Raw genomic sequence first — 16,522 nt, forward strand, 5'->3', positions numbered from 1 at the left:
TCCCTTCCTCCCTCCCTCCCTCCCTCCCTTTCTTTTGTGGATCAGATGGGTAGCACAACACAGTGCTTCACATGATCTCCCATAGGGAAATGTGATGAATTCATCATCTGCTGATCCTCTGTGTCACAGGGAATATTAAAATGCTTGTTACAGTGCTATCTGTGCTGCCATCCTACAGTGATTCTGGATGAATTTTCCATAAATTAAAAAAAAATAACCACCTTACAAACTTGAATTTAAAATCCACATTACCGCTAATTAAAAACAGCTTGGATCTAATGAATGCATCATTCTGCCTATATCATGTTCAGAGTGGACTATCCTGGTACATAGTGAAAACTATTAATTATTCTGATCTATAGAGTTTCTAATATCTAAAAAGTTTGATAAGAAGGAACGAACATTTTGTTTGTTCAGCTTTAGTAATTAACATAACAAACATGAAACATTTTTTCATATACTTGATATCAATTATCTGTTGTATTTATATTAAAGAAATAAAAATAAACATACACAGGTGAAGAAAATAATGATCCCTACCAAAAGGAAGACTAACCCCTAAATGAGGAAATGATTGACCTTGGATGAGATGGAACATGTTGAAGATATTTAACTATCTCTTTCAAGAGAGGATGTTTGTGGAGGAAACTGAAGTATAGGCATATGTGACAGAGTCACATAGTCACATAGAAAACAGAAGACTGATACTTCCATATCCACAATGGGAATCTCTTAGGACTTTATACAAATCATTCTATGTCAAACATGACAAAGCTTTGGTATAAATATAAATTCTGAACTTAGTTAAATAAAAATAAGGAAACCCACAGGATCAAATGACATAGACAGTTTAGTTGGGGGAATTTTTTTTTTTCTAGACAGGGTTTCTCTGTGTAGTCCTGGCTGTCTTGGAACTCACTCTATAGACCAGGCTGGCCTTGAACTCAGAAATCCGCCTGCCTCTGCCTCCCAAGTGCTGGGATTAAAGACATGTGCCACCAAGCCTGGCTAGTTGGGGGATTTTTGTTGTATTGTTTTCTTATTTGCTAGAAACTCAGCACAATCATGCATTTCTAGAAATTATACATTCTGAACTATTCTCAGAAATCAGTGCTTAAAAATGTATGGATTTTACATCTTTTATTTTTTTATAACTACAAAATTGTGGAAATCTTTTCATGTTGCAAACAGTCTTGCATTATTTTTTGGAACTCTTGTTTTTTACTTATTTTGAGGTAGCTAATGTGCTGAATATTTTAAGAAATGAAAAAGTTTAGGGTATCCTTCTCATGTTCACTTGAGTAAATAATATGAAAAATATGTATAATATTATAAGGGGTAGTAGTTAACTCTAAGTTGTTCCATTATTCTATATATCACCTTTTCACTCCACTTATGATTCAAGGTTGTAGGAGAGATTGATGCAATTTTACCTTAAGAAGAGTAACATAACACATATTTAAAAAGAAAAATAAAATTAAGGTTTATCACCCAATAATTAATCACATGCCTATCATTAGAATCTAAAAACCATATTTACAATCAATAAACCATTTTTATTGTACTATACAGACATACTGTTTAAGTAATGTAAGAGATACACTTTTCAGTAAGAACAAATGAGTAAATAACTTAAGAAAATATCATATAAGCATAATAATGTAATAGCATGTAAATCAATATCTTAAATCCTAAAAATACTTCTAAAGAACTATTTTAAATATTTAACTTCAACCTTGTAATATCCACCTGCTTTAATTGTATTAATAATATTATTTTATCAATCTTCTTTGGATTTATAACGAAATGAGGAAAGCTACAAAAGCATTTAGAAGAATAACTTGAGAGAATTCTTATGTACTTTGTTTCTTCTTTGGAAATATGCAGAATTATTATAAATATTATATTTAATATAAAACTACTATTAATGCCAACAACTTGTAATAATACAGTATAATTTCAAAATAGTTAAACATTAAGTTCAAAAGTATGAAAGTAGTTTTCTCCTGTGCCCTATACATTGCCCTCTTTAAATTCATCTTGCATTGCAAAATAAATACAATTTAAATTAGATACTAGTTAGAAAGACTACATGTGCTGAAATATGGCAAAAAAAAGATAAAAGAAAAAGAAAAATGAAACTGGACATTTGGGGAAGGTTCTCATGTTTTCATGGTTTAGAACTGTCTTAACTTGAGCTAGGTTCCTGCCACTTACTGTAAGAGTTTTACTTTAACCTGTGCAGAGTTTTCGACTGTCCTGAACAAGAACTACTAGTTGTTGCACACACACAGCTGTGAAAATAGACCGGCTTGTGTCAGCATGTGACGTGTTCTGAATAGCTGCCGGGGTCCTTATTGCTGCCAGTGGTTGCAGTTGGATATCATCCCCATCCTCGGCATTTTGCAGCATTAAGATAAACATACCCATGATTTCTGGAAAGGAAAGGCTTTTGAAAATGAATTGCTGAATTTAAATAACATATCACATGCCACATTGAAATCCTGTTGTACAGCGTGTAGTATATAAACCACTAATGTTTAAATAGAGACACATTAGTAAGCTAGTGCACCGTAATATCACATCATTACACACACACACACACACACACACACACACACACACACATTATATATATATATATATATATGATGTAATCACAAGTTGCATTTTATTCAGTCACATTTACTAATAGTTTAACTTTTACTCATCAAAAATTACATAATGACATAAAAGTTTCATATCAATTACTTTTTAATCTGTAAAAAATTGAAAACTGTGAAATTGCTATTTGGTTTGAATCATTAAATTATGTAAGAATATTCATCAAAATCTTATCAGTATCTTTTCTTCCATAAGTTTTCTTTTCAAAACTTTTCCTTTGAATTTTCATTTGCACTATTTCCATCACTAGTATCCATATTGTTTTTCTATGCTGTAAGAATCTTTCAGAAAGAACAAGTAACTGCTTTTCTGCCACTCAAACCTTCCATCTCCAACATTTTATTACTTAAAACTAAGGATTAGTTTTATGTCACAAGAGTGAAAATCAGAGAAACTCTGGAGATTGGAATTAGTCACAGTTTAAAAGTAACTTTTAATGCTAATGGACAAACAACTTTCTCATTAAGCCTCAAAATCAAAAGCCAACAATTTAAGTTGTTACAATCTCATTAATTAGATTAATTAATTAACAGTTCATGTTAACTATCCCAGAAAAAATTTCAGATTGTATTACAAATTAGTAAATGATAACATAAGGTATTTTCTTTTATTTTCCTAATTTGATTGAAATTTTAAAAGTAATTCACTGATTACTGCTATTAACAAAATTCCAATCCACTAAAAATCCAGAGCATCTAGTTTATTTATAGTTCAGATACTGATGATGGGTTCTTATAATGAAAAAAAAATAGATGTCTTCCACATAATTCACAACTTTTACTGCATAAATGCAAACTTATTCTTTGAATAACGTTATTCTTTGAATAAAAGATTGGAAAAATATGTGATCAATATGTGGTAGCAAGTTCACATACAAAGCTGGCATCTCCTCTGAATATTTTAGAATGACAAAACCCGTAATACTTAAGTCTGAAGCTAAATTTCAGCTTGGAAGTATGATCAAGATCAACTCAATGAAAGTATACCAGCATTGTCTTTCAAAATTCCAATCCACTAAAAATCCAGAGCATCTTGTTTATTTTAAGTTCAGATACTGATGATGGGTTCTTATAATGAAAAAAAAAAAACAGATGTCTTCCATATAATTCACAACTTTTACTGCATAAATGCAAACTTAAACTCTGTTAAGTATAGGTAAAAATATTCAATTGCTATCAATTCACATTGCTGCTGTCTAGAAGTGGATTACTTAGTCCCTTCTATGTGAGAAAAGTACATAGAATACACAGGTGATGACCCATGAAATTAAGCATATTAATATTACAAGGCAATCCTTGATACTGAATAGAGAAGTATAGTGTTTTCATGAAGTAGACTGTAATCCCTTGTTCAAAGTTTTTCTTTAAAAAAAATACATGCTGTATTTGCTAATCAACAGAAAACCAACAATACTGATTTCCATCAGCATTTTGTGAAGGCTGGTTGGTATTCTTACTCTCTATGAAAGTTACCTAGACACAGGATTAACTCATACTGCAAACATATGCATGATAATAGTTCCATGCTAAGTAGAAGGAAAGCAAAATATCACACAGCCTGTTTAGCACACGAGGGAAGGCTTTTAGCAACAAAGTTATCAAATGTTGGAGGTGGGGGATTGAATATACATTCTTAATAATTGTCTCTGCAACCATATATATATATGCAATCATATATATATGCAAATATTTGATTTTGGAAAACCACTTTAAAATCTGAATAACTTAGTTGGCCAGATGCACTTAATACAGACATGCACACAAGATAGAAGACAGAAACCACCCCTGTAATTGAACTTGTACCAAAGCACTCTGACTCCCTTCCACCCTGTCCCCTTCAAGTCAAAAATCAATCACTGACCAATTGGAAGAGTATATACCTTCTCTTCTTGACCTTGGATTCTTTCTCATTTTATGTTCCATTCACCGTGTCATTAGCTGCAAACCAGGACCTGCTCAAAGCCCAAAGTCCACAAAGTTCCTGTATTCAGTCCTATGAGGACTTGGGAGAAACTCCTCATAGCTTTTCTCTATGTGCCCCCAAACAGTACATACCTAACCCATTCTCCTGCCCCTTTGCCCTGACTGGTACTTACCTGATGCTCCGCGGGTTCTGCAGATTTCACCAGGTGTTTATCCTTGTACAAAGACCAGAGACCAATGTTGGGCAGGAAAATTAAAGCCACGGTGAATAACAAAGTCATTTGCAGAAACCTCTTCTGTTTCCTCTTCATTGCAAAGGATAACAATGGAGAAAAGTTAGAGATGTCTCCCAGACTGCTTCTTGACTTTAATGCCAAAGTCTTTTCCTCTTTCCTGGGAAGCACCAGAAACTGAGGGGAAGCTAAAAACTTTTGTTGTGTGCTCAGCACCAATCTGCAGGGTTCAGAGGGAGTTGGCCATCTGCAGAACAAACGCACAGTTACTTTCCCCCAGAAAACTATGACGATGGCATTATCTATTGGCTTAGAAATAAACGAGTCAGCTGAGGAAATCATTAAATCTATTGACCTCCATTAATATAAAGCAGTGGAGTAAATACGATCGTTTAATAGAATAATGGTAAGTTATGAGGAAGTCGAGAGCATGCTAGATCTATCAGTAAATAGGAGGTGTTTGTCTGTCGCTGTTTGCCCACCATCCCCCGCCCTTAGAGTGGGAGGTCCGGGATGTAGAATCGGAGATGAAAAGCGAGAACTGAATGGGAGGGAGTGGCTTGGTCCAGTCAAGTGTCTGGAAGAAAAGTGTCCGCTTTTGACATTGGCACATCACCTTCCTTATCTTCCCCGAACAGCTTTTTCTTTGCTTGCTTTGGGATAACCCACCTGAACTCAAGTTCAACTCCCTTGGGAGCCAGCTTGTCAGGCAGGATCCAGGGACACCATAACCAGGTCAGAACTATGTTTGGATAGGGGTTCACAAACTCCTGGATCTTCATGCGTTGTCAGAACACTCCTCTGCGGGCAGCATCTAGGAGACCTGGGAACCTGGCTGGAAGGAGGCTACAGATGTCAGCGGAGTCCAGCCAGGAAGTGCAGGCGCAAAGACATCCCTTCCTCCAAGTGCAGTCCTGGGAATGAGAGCCTCAGAGAAGTGTGCTCTCTACCCATCAATCTCGCCCCCTTCCTCTGCCGACGCTCTCACGCTCCACTGTTCATGTTACCATTCTTTTTCAGCAACTGAACGAACCCAGCGAAGCATCACCAGCACCCTCAGGGCAGTATTTCTGATCTCCACTTCACGGCAAGGGACGGATGGCAGGCGGCTAATGTCAAGTGTGACCGGGCTTTACAGGCAAGTGGGAGAGGGCGCGCGGAGGATGAGTGAGGATGGCGAGAACGCGCGTGGAGCTGGCACCCAGGGGTCCGCCTCCCGCTGGCTGTCTCCTGCCTGCTGGCGAAGATACTGGTGTCTACCACGTGCGGGAGCCTAGAAGCCGGGAGGGGAGGGCGAGTCACGGCCGGAAGGTAGTGGCCACTGCCTCGCGGCTGCCAGATGCTACATAAACAAACCCAGAGGCTAGGGGGAAGGAGAGGAGGATGAAGGCGGGGACAGAGAAATCGATTTGCAGCTCCAGGGACAATCGGATCCTCTTTTCTCGGGTAATCTCGAACCGGCAGGGAGACTGGTTCGTCTCTGAGCTCACCCGAAAGGCGCCAGGCCAGAAATTCCGGAGTACAAGTCGCCCTGAGCGGGAGGGCAATGGAAGAATTCCTCCATGGTCCTGATGGGATCGCAGCGAGGAAGGCGCGGCAGCTATAGCAAGCAGAGGCTACCCAGTCTGGACTGGTCCCTGAGAGGAGGGTTTCCCCAGAACCTACAGCTCAAGCCAGGTACGTAGCGTGGAAGGAGAAAGAGGATTCCCACGCGTGGACAGCGTTGGTAGCCGCCGCTTCCAGACAACATTGAGGAGAACAGAGGCAGCTCAGCGGGAGTCGGCCAGCACCTGGGGCCCAGGTTTAGATTTGGCTTCACTAACTGATGTTTCTCCGCCCTACCATGCCTGCACCTCCCACTGCTGATAGCTGAGAGGTCTTCTGGTCCCTCGCTGAGCTCACCCTGGTTATCCAGAAACCTTAGAACTGAGATAAGTCTCCAGCAGATGGGACCCTTCTCTCCCCGTAGAAAACGGAGTCAACACACACAGGAGAACCTGTGCCTCTCTAAGGAACCTTTGTGCCTGCCTGGCTCAGGATCCAGAGCTCCTAACTCCCGGTGTGAACTTAAGTAAGGTGATGGATGGGCATGCCATGCTGCGCAGCATCAGGCTATCCAGAGCCTCCCAAAACACCGTGGTCACCTCCTTGTTACAGTCTAGAGGGTGATGCCCATATGCTTGAGATATAGAGACCTCACTCCAGATGGTCTTCTCCTTCATCCACTTTTTTCCCTTCCCCCCTCTCTCTAATTTCCCTCCCCCATCCCCCGCCTTTTTTCTCTTCCCCTAGTCTTCTCTATCCACAAGGGCTCAAGCCTCTCAAGACCCAGAATTGATCCTGGAGAGTTAACCTTTAAACTGTTCAGTTTATTCATTTAAAACAAAACAGACTGGAACAATAGAGGTTGGCTGTACTGCTACACAAATAAAGCTTGATGTAAGCACTTGTTCTTCTTGGATGACTTGCCATCTCAGAAAAGTTTCAAAACACACTGAATACATATTTTGAATGTGTGCTTTCTGTACATAAAAATAATTTGCTTTACATTTTACACAAGTGTAATTTGAAGGTGCAGAGGGAAGAGGGTTTTAATCACTGCTTCCAAACCACGCACATATACACTCTTACTGGTTCTGCATAATTTTCAAATCCTATTCTTCTGAGTTAAAGGGGTTCTAGAACAGAATTTGAAAGCTTGGAAGCCATGTACTAAGGGAGAGTTGTTTTGGAATAAATTAACCGTCACAAAAAGCTGTTAGGAGAACTATTTAAGTTTATTGGATTTTTTTTTTTTTTTTTTTTTTTTTTTTTGGACACAAGTTACTGATAAATGACCTGGAGGGAAGTAAAAGTGCTTTGCAATTAAATAATAAAAATAACATTTTAAGTAATATCTCGTCTTTTATTCCTTAACAAGACTCCTAAATCCAATATAGCAATACACAGAATTATCTGCCAGTCCCGGGATGTGGAATTGGGTGACATGTCACCATTTAAATGTTGGTAGAAGATCCTCCATACACTATTCAGTCACAGATTAAAATTGTCAACAGTGAGTATGTCTCATTATTTGTCTCCTGGCCAAGCACTCGCAAAATGCAAGGTAGACACTAGAAGAACATTTCTTTTATTGTATATTTTAAAATGGTATATAACATATATATGTATATATGTACATACATACATATATATATATATATACATGCACACATACATACATACATAAACACAAATGTGTTTTGTAACATTTTCATGTGTGTGGGGGGGTGGGGTGTGTGTGCAAATAGTATGTCATTGAACAAAATGTCTGCAGAGGTCATAAGATGGTATCAGATCCCCCAGAACTGGAATTTTGAATAGTTGTTAACTACCATGTGGATGCTGGGAATTGAACCTACATGATCAAGGAAGTGGTCATAACTGCAAAGTCATCTCTCCATTCTCCTTGATGATACTCTTATTGTGTTCACCTGAGTTTACATTAGGTTTCCAGACCATCGCTTTCACAAATCCCACTTAGTAAACATTATTTATATAATTTTTCTGTTTTCTTAGGATGTTCTTACTCATTTATAATTCTGTGACTCTGTAACAAAGTTATGTTAATCCTCAAAAATAAGGGGCAAGAAAAGAACTAAAAAAATAAAGTGTTTAGGTTAATCTTTCAAATTCTCCTAAATTGTTGTTACTTGTATTGATTAAAGCAAATATATGAAATGCCTCTGGAGACATAAAGAGGCTTGTTTCAAATAAATATTAGTACTACTTCTTACAGCTCTAAGAAACACTTGCTTTGTAGCTGGTCAGTTCCTGTGGTTTCTTCTCTTGTGAGTCACATAATAGCTTCAGGTAATCACATGTACTTAGCAACAGGTCAATAACTCCAGGAACACGTGGAAGAAGGCCGTTTGACCTTGAGTAACAATGGGAAAATAGAAGGAACCAGGCTGTTTAGCCATTTGGATGAAGTAAACAAGTTTGTTCCTCACATCTCTCTAAAAAGAAACTTTTATGACTTAAAAGTAATTATTTTGTTTTCCCTGCTCTGAACTGGTTACTTCTGCTTCATGAAACAATGTTTAGAGTAACCTGCTTGAAGATGGTTAGCAACAGGTAGAGGCTGCTACTTGCCAGAATCATCTGAGAGGGGCAATCTTTTTCTTTCGGGGGGGGGGGTTTATTTATTTACATTTTGAATGTTATTCCTCATCCCAGTTTGCCCTCAGTAAGCACCCTAACCCATACCCCCTCCCTGCTTCTATGAGAATGCTTCCCTTCCCACCTGCCCACTCCTGCTTCACCTCCTTATCATTCCTCTACCCTGGGGCATCAAACTTCCATTGGACCAAGGGCATCTCCTCCCACTGATGCCAGATAAGGCCATCCTCTGCTATATAAAAGCAGCTGGAGGCATGGGTCCCTCCATGTATACTCATTAGTTGGTGGTTTACTCCCTGAAAGCTCTGGGGGATCCGGTTGGTTGATACTGTTGTTCTTCCTATGGGGTTGCAAATCCCTTCAGCTCCTTCAGTTCTTCCCCAACTCCTCCATTGAGGTCCCTGTGCTCAGTCTGAGGGTTGGCTGCAAGCATCCGAGTCTGTATTGGTCAAGCTCTGGCAGAGCCTATTAGAAGACAGTCATGCCAGGCTCCTGTCAGCAAGCACTTCTTGGCATCAGCAAGAAGTGTCTGCGTTTGGTGTCTGCAGATGGAATGAATCCCTAGGTGAGTAGTGGCTGTATGGTCTTTCCTTCAGTCTCTGCTCCACTCTGCATTTCCTTGAGGCAGGAATATTTTTGAGATGGGTCAGTGGCCCCATCCCTCAACAGGGGGTGGGGGGGGGTGGGAGGAGGCTTGCCTAAACTCTGGATATGGTCTCTACAGGTTCTCTCTCCCCTTTGTTGGGTATTTAAGCTAATGTTATTTCCACTGAGTCCTGGGAACCTCTTGGTTTCCTGGCATCTGGGACTTTCTAGTGGCTACCCTGTGTTCCTTATCCCCCACTGCTGCAGACTTCTGATCAATTTCATGACTCTCTGTGCTTCTCTATGTCTCCTTCCACACCTGATCCTGTCCCCTCTTTTTCCTCCCTTTCCTTCTCTCACCCTAGTTCCTCCCTTGCTCTACCTCCTGTCGTTATTTTGTTCCAACTTCTAAGTAGGACTGAATCATGCCCACTTTGGTCTTCCTTCTTCTTGAAATTCATGTGGTCTGTGAGTTGTGTTGTGGGTGTGTGTTCTTTATACAATCACATTCTTCCACTTCTCTTCCACCTGGTAATCCTGTATGACTTGAGCTGCTTATAACATTGTAGGCGGGATCCCAAAAGAGTATCCCAAGCACAAATTGTCATGGAGGAATACTCAAACCTTCCCCATGTCTCATACACAGTCAACTAGACTATGAATCATCACAGTCTGACTTCCCCAATGGTCAGAGCAGCAGCCCAGATTCCTTTGCTAGGCAGGTAAAGAGAAAAACAAATGAGCACTCAGTAAAAGGTTTCCTTCAGAATGCATAACTGCTCTTAAAAATGATAGGTGCCAAAGCTGTAGTAATGGGAGTTATCTGAAGGCTTAATCCAGTTACTAATTAACTAAGCAAGAGCATGGTGAAGATGGTTGGTTGGTTGTGTTTGTTTGTTTTTCTCCTATTCAATTGTTTGCTTTGTTCTCTTTATTTCAGAAATCTTGGCTTATTGTTTTGTTTTTTTGTTTTTTGTTGTTGTTCTTTTTAGATGCATTTTTTGAGACAGGTTTTTCTGTGGAGCCCTGGGTCTTCTGGAACTTGCTCAGTAAACCAGGGTGGCCTCAGAACCAGAGATCTGTCTGCCTCTGTTGGGATTAAAGGTATACTCTGGTTTCTTTTCAGATCAAATGAAATGTTTACTTGTTTGCTAATGAGAGAACAGACAAGGGTGTGGCTTTAGGTGAATAGGAAGGTCAAAAGGATCTGGAAGGAGTTGGTAGAGGGAAACATCATCAGATATGTGATTTTTAAAAAGCTAATTTGAATTAAAACTACATGGTGATTCTAGGGATTGGAGAGATGGTTTAGGACCACTTACTGAATCAAAGCCTCAGTGCCTTAAATATTTATCTTGTAACTCCAGCTCACTGGGATCCAATGCCCTCTCCTGGATTTTTCAGGCTCTCCCATGTATTTCACTATTTTTCATTAACCCAAACACATAAAGATAAGTACAAGTAATACAATTTTAATATAAAAATAAATTAAAAAATGATCCAGAAATTAAAAAGAAAAATGCCCATTTACCAATTACATAAATAAAGAAAAATTAATTATATCATTATATATTTCATTTTACATGAATAAATTATGACAAAATTTTGTGAATATTTTTCAGAAAATATAGCATTTACCACTACATTAGGAAAAAAATGTGACTCAAGAATCACCTTCTATCATTAAATTTTGATTGCTCTAAAGAACACACACACACACACTCATACATAGGATAAAAAGGTGTCAGCACCTTGATGAAGTTGCATTCAATTATATGTGCTAACAATTAAAAAGCAACAAATGCTAAGGGGAAAGAGACGCTTGTTTCTACTTGACATAAACAGTTTATACCTAGGAAAGATCTTCATTTTTATTTCATTTTAATATATATTATCAAATTTTATTACAAATAGTGTTTTTCCAGCGTTAGTGGAAAAAATATAAACCAACAGGCTTCTAAAATATGGTCATCATATTGGTGACTAGTTTAGAAGTACATGCCCATATCAAGATTAATGGATAATCAACTCATATATAAAATACTATCAAATTTATATCTTCACATATTATTTAAAATAATCTTTAGATGATTTAATATAATGTAAACATCATAGGAACCATTAAGTTTGCCTTTTAGAGAATAATCACTAGTAGAAAATTCTGTATATATTCCAAAATCATAGCATTTGAAAGTTATCTTCTATTGGAGAAGTTGAGTTAACAGATAGGAAATCCATAATTATGGCTACCTGCCTACATTTATGTGTATGATTTATGACTTGTTTGTTAAACCAATATAATTACCATTTACCAGACATATATCAAAACATACAAGGGAGGGGTACTGGCAGGAATAGAGGCCTAGATCAAATGGTCTTAACATACATGTTTTATCTTCTAATCTAAATAAGATTGGAAAACATACAAAAGATATGAATAGTTGGTAATATAGTCTAACTTGTATTTAACCATGATAAAGCTGACAGCTGAGCAATAAAATTTTAGAAGAGTAAAGAAAAAGGAATGATTACCATTAGTGAACCATAGATGATGATGTCTTATATAACACCAACAGTAATGAGGCTGAAGAAAGAATATACCCTCAAGTTCTCACTATCACAGTGAACTCAGTGGTTTTAAAGAATGAATATTTGCTACAGCAAGTGGCTCAAAGGTATTTCAAGCTCCCGATAGAAACATATTCAGCACTGTTAGCCACTACTAAAAGCTTAGGAGGTTCAGGCTTTAAGAGGAGATACAATATTTGTTTACAGAACTGTTGAGTTTGCACAGATAAGAGTCAAAAGATTTATAAGCATTTGCAATGTATCAGAAAAGCATGTGTGGGCTGTCACAAAGATATATAAATGTAGAAAATGTTATAGACCACCTCAGTCTATAAGAGAATGAAAATATAAAGAAGATGAGCAGTTGTAAAAAAGAATTAGCAACTGTGTCAAACCAAGATTGTAGAAATGAGAAAGCATCAGAAGACCTTGAAACAAATAATTCATTTGAGTTGAGAAAAAAATGTTAGAATCAAAGGAAGAGGGCAGGAGGCCACTCTTTATAAAATGAAGTTGACAAAACCGCTGAGATTGGAGAAATCTTCACTCTATGTAACTATTGCAAAATTTGCTTAAACTATTAAGAACTAAAGTGTCAGCAGCCTTAAGAACAAGTAGCTTTTTAGATTCTAAAAAAGATGACCTCTACAGAAAATTCTGATAAAGTTTTAATTAGTGTAATTGTGTTAAACACTTAATGACTGAAGCACAGAATGCATTTAATTTTGTGTAATATAAGCATACTGTATTTATCTCTAAAAGCAATGATCAAAAAACATTAAAGGATTCTATATATCATTTGTTCACAAGAATTTTGAGGTTTTTTCTACCTTACAGTGAACAATGGATTTTATTTTTTATATGGTATTTATGAATTTATTTTTCTCCTTTTCATCTTTACTATGTAAAAAATTATAGACAACCAAGCCAACTCAGTTAAGTTGAAAATTCTATAGTGATAAGACTTTTGTAAACATGGGGAGGGAAGAGTGAAATTCTACCTATTTCATGTGTTACGGTGGTGGCCAAAACCAAATAATTTAAACGAAAATGCTTTTAAATTTAAAATGGCAAGACTTATTTACATAACAAATAACATTTGTCTAGGGCTAAATTTATTGGTAACATTTGTCTAGGGCTAAATTTAAATTGTAATACAAGAAATCCTTTTGGTACACTAAGTAATTAATACAGTTTTATTAGTAGTAATAATTATGTCATTATATAATATATTAATATCACTAATATTTCACTAAAATATATTGTGATCATTTTTATTTATTGTGCTACTAATTACTGCTGGACATTAAGATTTAGACATATTAGTAAACTTGTTTTATTTTTATTAAGTGAATAAATACTTTCAGAATCTTTGTATCACAACTAATCTTAATAAATATTCTCATTTTAAAGGTATGGCACTCAAGCATCAGTAGGTTAAAAAAAATTGAAATTTTAATCAGCTAATACATAAAACATCTGAGTAATTAGTATGTATAATTCTGATCTTAACATCTGAATCCTTCAGAATAAGCAGAAATTTAAGTATGTTGTTGATACTTTTCTCAGCATCTTGGGTTTGGAGAAAATCAGTTGAGGATGCTTCACTTTTATGAACATAGCAAAATGAGGTAACTATATCTAAGGCACACAGCATGTGGTTATTAATCTAGTCATTGTACTTTTCCATCTCCTTTGGTACAAACAGGAAGAGGTACAATCAAAAGGTTCACTTTCTACAAGGAAGCAGTTGAGAATACATTTGCCTCATTTCTTCAGGACTGTGTTAACCCTTTCGTGCTGAGTGATTTACCTTGTACCAATTGATTGTGACAATTACTTGATGCTAATTTACATGAATAAGCAAACAGCTTGTTTCTTCAATACATTATCAAATAGAGGCTCTAGAAATGAACACACATTTATCATATCTGTAAGAGAAAGAGCACATTTTATGCTTCATATTTCCTACTAGTGCTATGTTATGCTATTCCTGTTCTTGGAGATTCATTTACAATTGCATAGTACTGGCCAACCATGCTTGACTGATAAGGCAAAATACCAGATCTGAATGGAGCACATAGCAAAGACAAACACTGCTTGTCTACACAGTGGTTTAGGGAGTTGATGATGCAGCACAGACAGATGGTAAATAATGACATCTAACTCAGAGTACATCCACTAGGAAAATCACAACACAGCTTCTTAACTACTAAAACAGGTCATCATTTGAAAGAAAAATAACCATTTCTTGAAAATAATTACTGATGCAAAGCTGTTCTTGGTGGTGAGATTGCTTGATTAGCCATCAGAAAGTGGGCATCATACAAGAACTTTGTCCTATGATGTTAGCAAGTGACTATCATGTAAGAGCTTCCTCCCATGTGATGGGATTTATCTGAATTGGAGAGTCACAATATTCAGGGATATTAGTAGACATACTCTTTATGTTTATTTCCATTGGGAATTGAACACAAGTAATTCCAAGTCAATTGATCAGATTGTACAATAATGAAGCCAATGTATCTGTCATCATCAACTATTTCATCACAGTCTTCATATTATTTGATATTAAGGCCACCAGCTTCCCAGAAAATTTGAAGCTTGATTTTTAGATATAGAAGTTTGATTCATGATTGACATCTAACAGTATACTGATTGGAAAATTCTAACATTCAACAGTAAGTAGTCTTTCCAATAAAGTAAAATAGGTCATACATTATGCAGATGATCTGAGTGCCCTTTAGTGATAGATATATCAAGAAAAGTATTAAGCTTTTAGCAATAGAGAGGAAAATTATTAAAATTAGAGAAATATACACAAAGCCCGAGGAATGGAAGCCACTTGTAGAAAAAATGCTAGGCAGGGACTCCATGAAGGAAGTGGTTCAATTAGCCAATCAATCAATGTACTTAGCTTGGTCGACCTCAGTGTCACAATAAATAGATATATAGATAGATAGATAGATAGATAGATAGATAGATAGATAGATAGATACATGTACTTAACTTGGTTTACATCAGCTGGAGACTGTGAGTTTGCCCAGGGAAGGCATAACAGACTAATTATTTTAGTAGCTATAGTGGTTGTAATGGTCATAAGCACAGCCCTTTGCTATCAGTAATGCTGAACTATATACCTTACCATGTAACTAACAACAAAGATTTAGAGCTAAGCTAATTAGACTGGCTTTCCTCCAACAGAGAAGGAATCACAGAAGTTCATTATGAATGGAATCAGTCCAGATATGGATTGTCTTCATTGGCCTTGGCATCTCAAAGAACATCATTGCCTAAACGTTGATAGCATGAACTCCACTAAGTATCTTGTCAACAAGAAAAATTATATCTTGAAAACCAAGATATATTATCCTATAAGGTGTTCAACTATTTTATAAAAATTTACATTGAAGAAAAAAATAAAGAAAAATGGTCACATGATCAAAAATGCATCTTTGTTATCAACTATAGCACCAATCCAAGGTCATTACCTTAGTAGTAAAATGTAACAAGGTTTTGGAGACAAATATAATGTGCAGAGTGGGAGAAGATATACTTTATGTACTGGCTACTAACAATTAAAACATTTAAGGAGCATGGGCCAATAAAACAAAGAGTGGAAGTAAACAGGAATTATGATTAACCCAAAGGTGAGTTTGTATATCTTTCCACTGTGTCTGGAGTAGGTGAAGGTTTGGGAGTTTGAGGGTACTCTTTTTATGGTGAAATAAATTTTAGCTTATATGCATGTATTATTAAACTTAAACTCATGATGATACCTACTAAATTTCTGGTTTTGGTTCAGAAAAGTAGCTGAGTTGCCATGATTGTCTTTAGAGAATATATAACTTGTAGCTATAAGGTAAATATTCTTTATTTTTTTTCCTTTTCTTTTCCTTTCTTTTTTTCTTTTCTTTCTTTTTTTTTAATAGAGAACTCTGTCTTAGGTGGTGGTGTAAAAAGGCTAAGAGAAAAGGTAAAGTTGTTGGAGCCTGCTCATTGGAGCTATTCTCCATCCATGGTGTGTGTGTGTGTGTGTGTGTGTGTGTGTGCGCGCGCGTGACTTTCCCCTTTTCTAGCTAGCCCCAGAGAATTAAGTTTTTCTCCATTAGAAGTCTGCTAGGTGACTAATCACCAACTCCACACTCAGTCTTCCTTGGTTTACCATGAGGTATAAATGCTGGATTTCTACAGTTCCAGAACTGCTCATGGATTCAATTGCCATCTCCACTGAAACCAATATACAGTTGTATCTCCTGCCTGAAACCTTTTCCCTCACACCTCACTTGTGAAGTTCCCTGTAACTCATTCTGCACCCATCCTAAAGAAACTACGGTATTTTCTTAAAATTGCAAGCATATATTAAGCCATGATATGAAATTGCTTTGT

The 16,522-nt window shown here is 36.8% G+C and overlaps 1 protein-coding gene across 1 annotated transcript in view; it reads right to left on the bottom strand.

The window, feature by feature from the left end:
- Galntl6 (polypeptide N-acetylgalactosaminyltransferase like 6) overlaps positions 1-5,867 on the bottom strand; it is a 1,053,895-nt gene extending 1,048,028 nt beyond the window's left edge. Inside the window, exons 1-2 of the mRNA XM_021169756.2 lie at positions 5,489-5,867; positions 4,760-5,066 (exon numbers count right to left, since the gene is read on the bottom strand). Of these exons, the coding sequence (XP_021025415.2) occupies positions 4,760-5,066; positions 5,489-5,601 (420 nt within the window). The 5' untranslated portion in view covers positions 5,602-5,867. The remainder of the gene's footprint in view (positions 1-4,759; positions 5,067-5,488) is intronic.
- Positions 5,868-16,522: the final 10,655 nt, after the last annotated feature.

Source organism: Mus caroli, chromosome 8 (genome assembly GCF_900094665.2).
Source record: "Mus caroli chromosome 8, CAROLI_EIJ_v1.1, whole genome shotgun sequence".
Classification (NCBI taxonomy): Eukaryota; Metazoa; Chordata; class Mammalia; order Rodentia; family Muridae; genus Mus; species Mus caroli.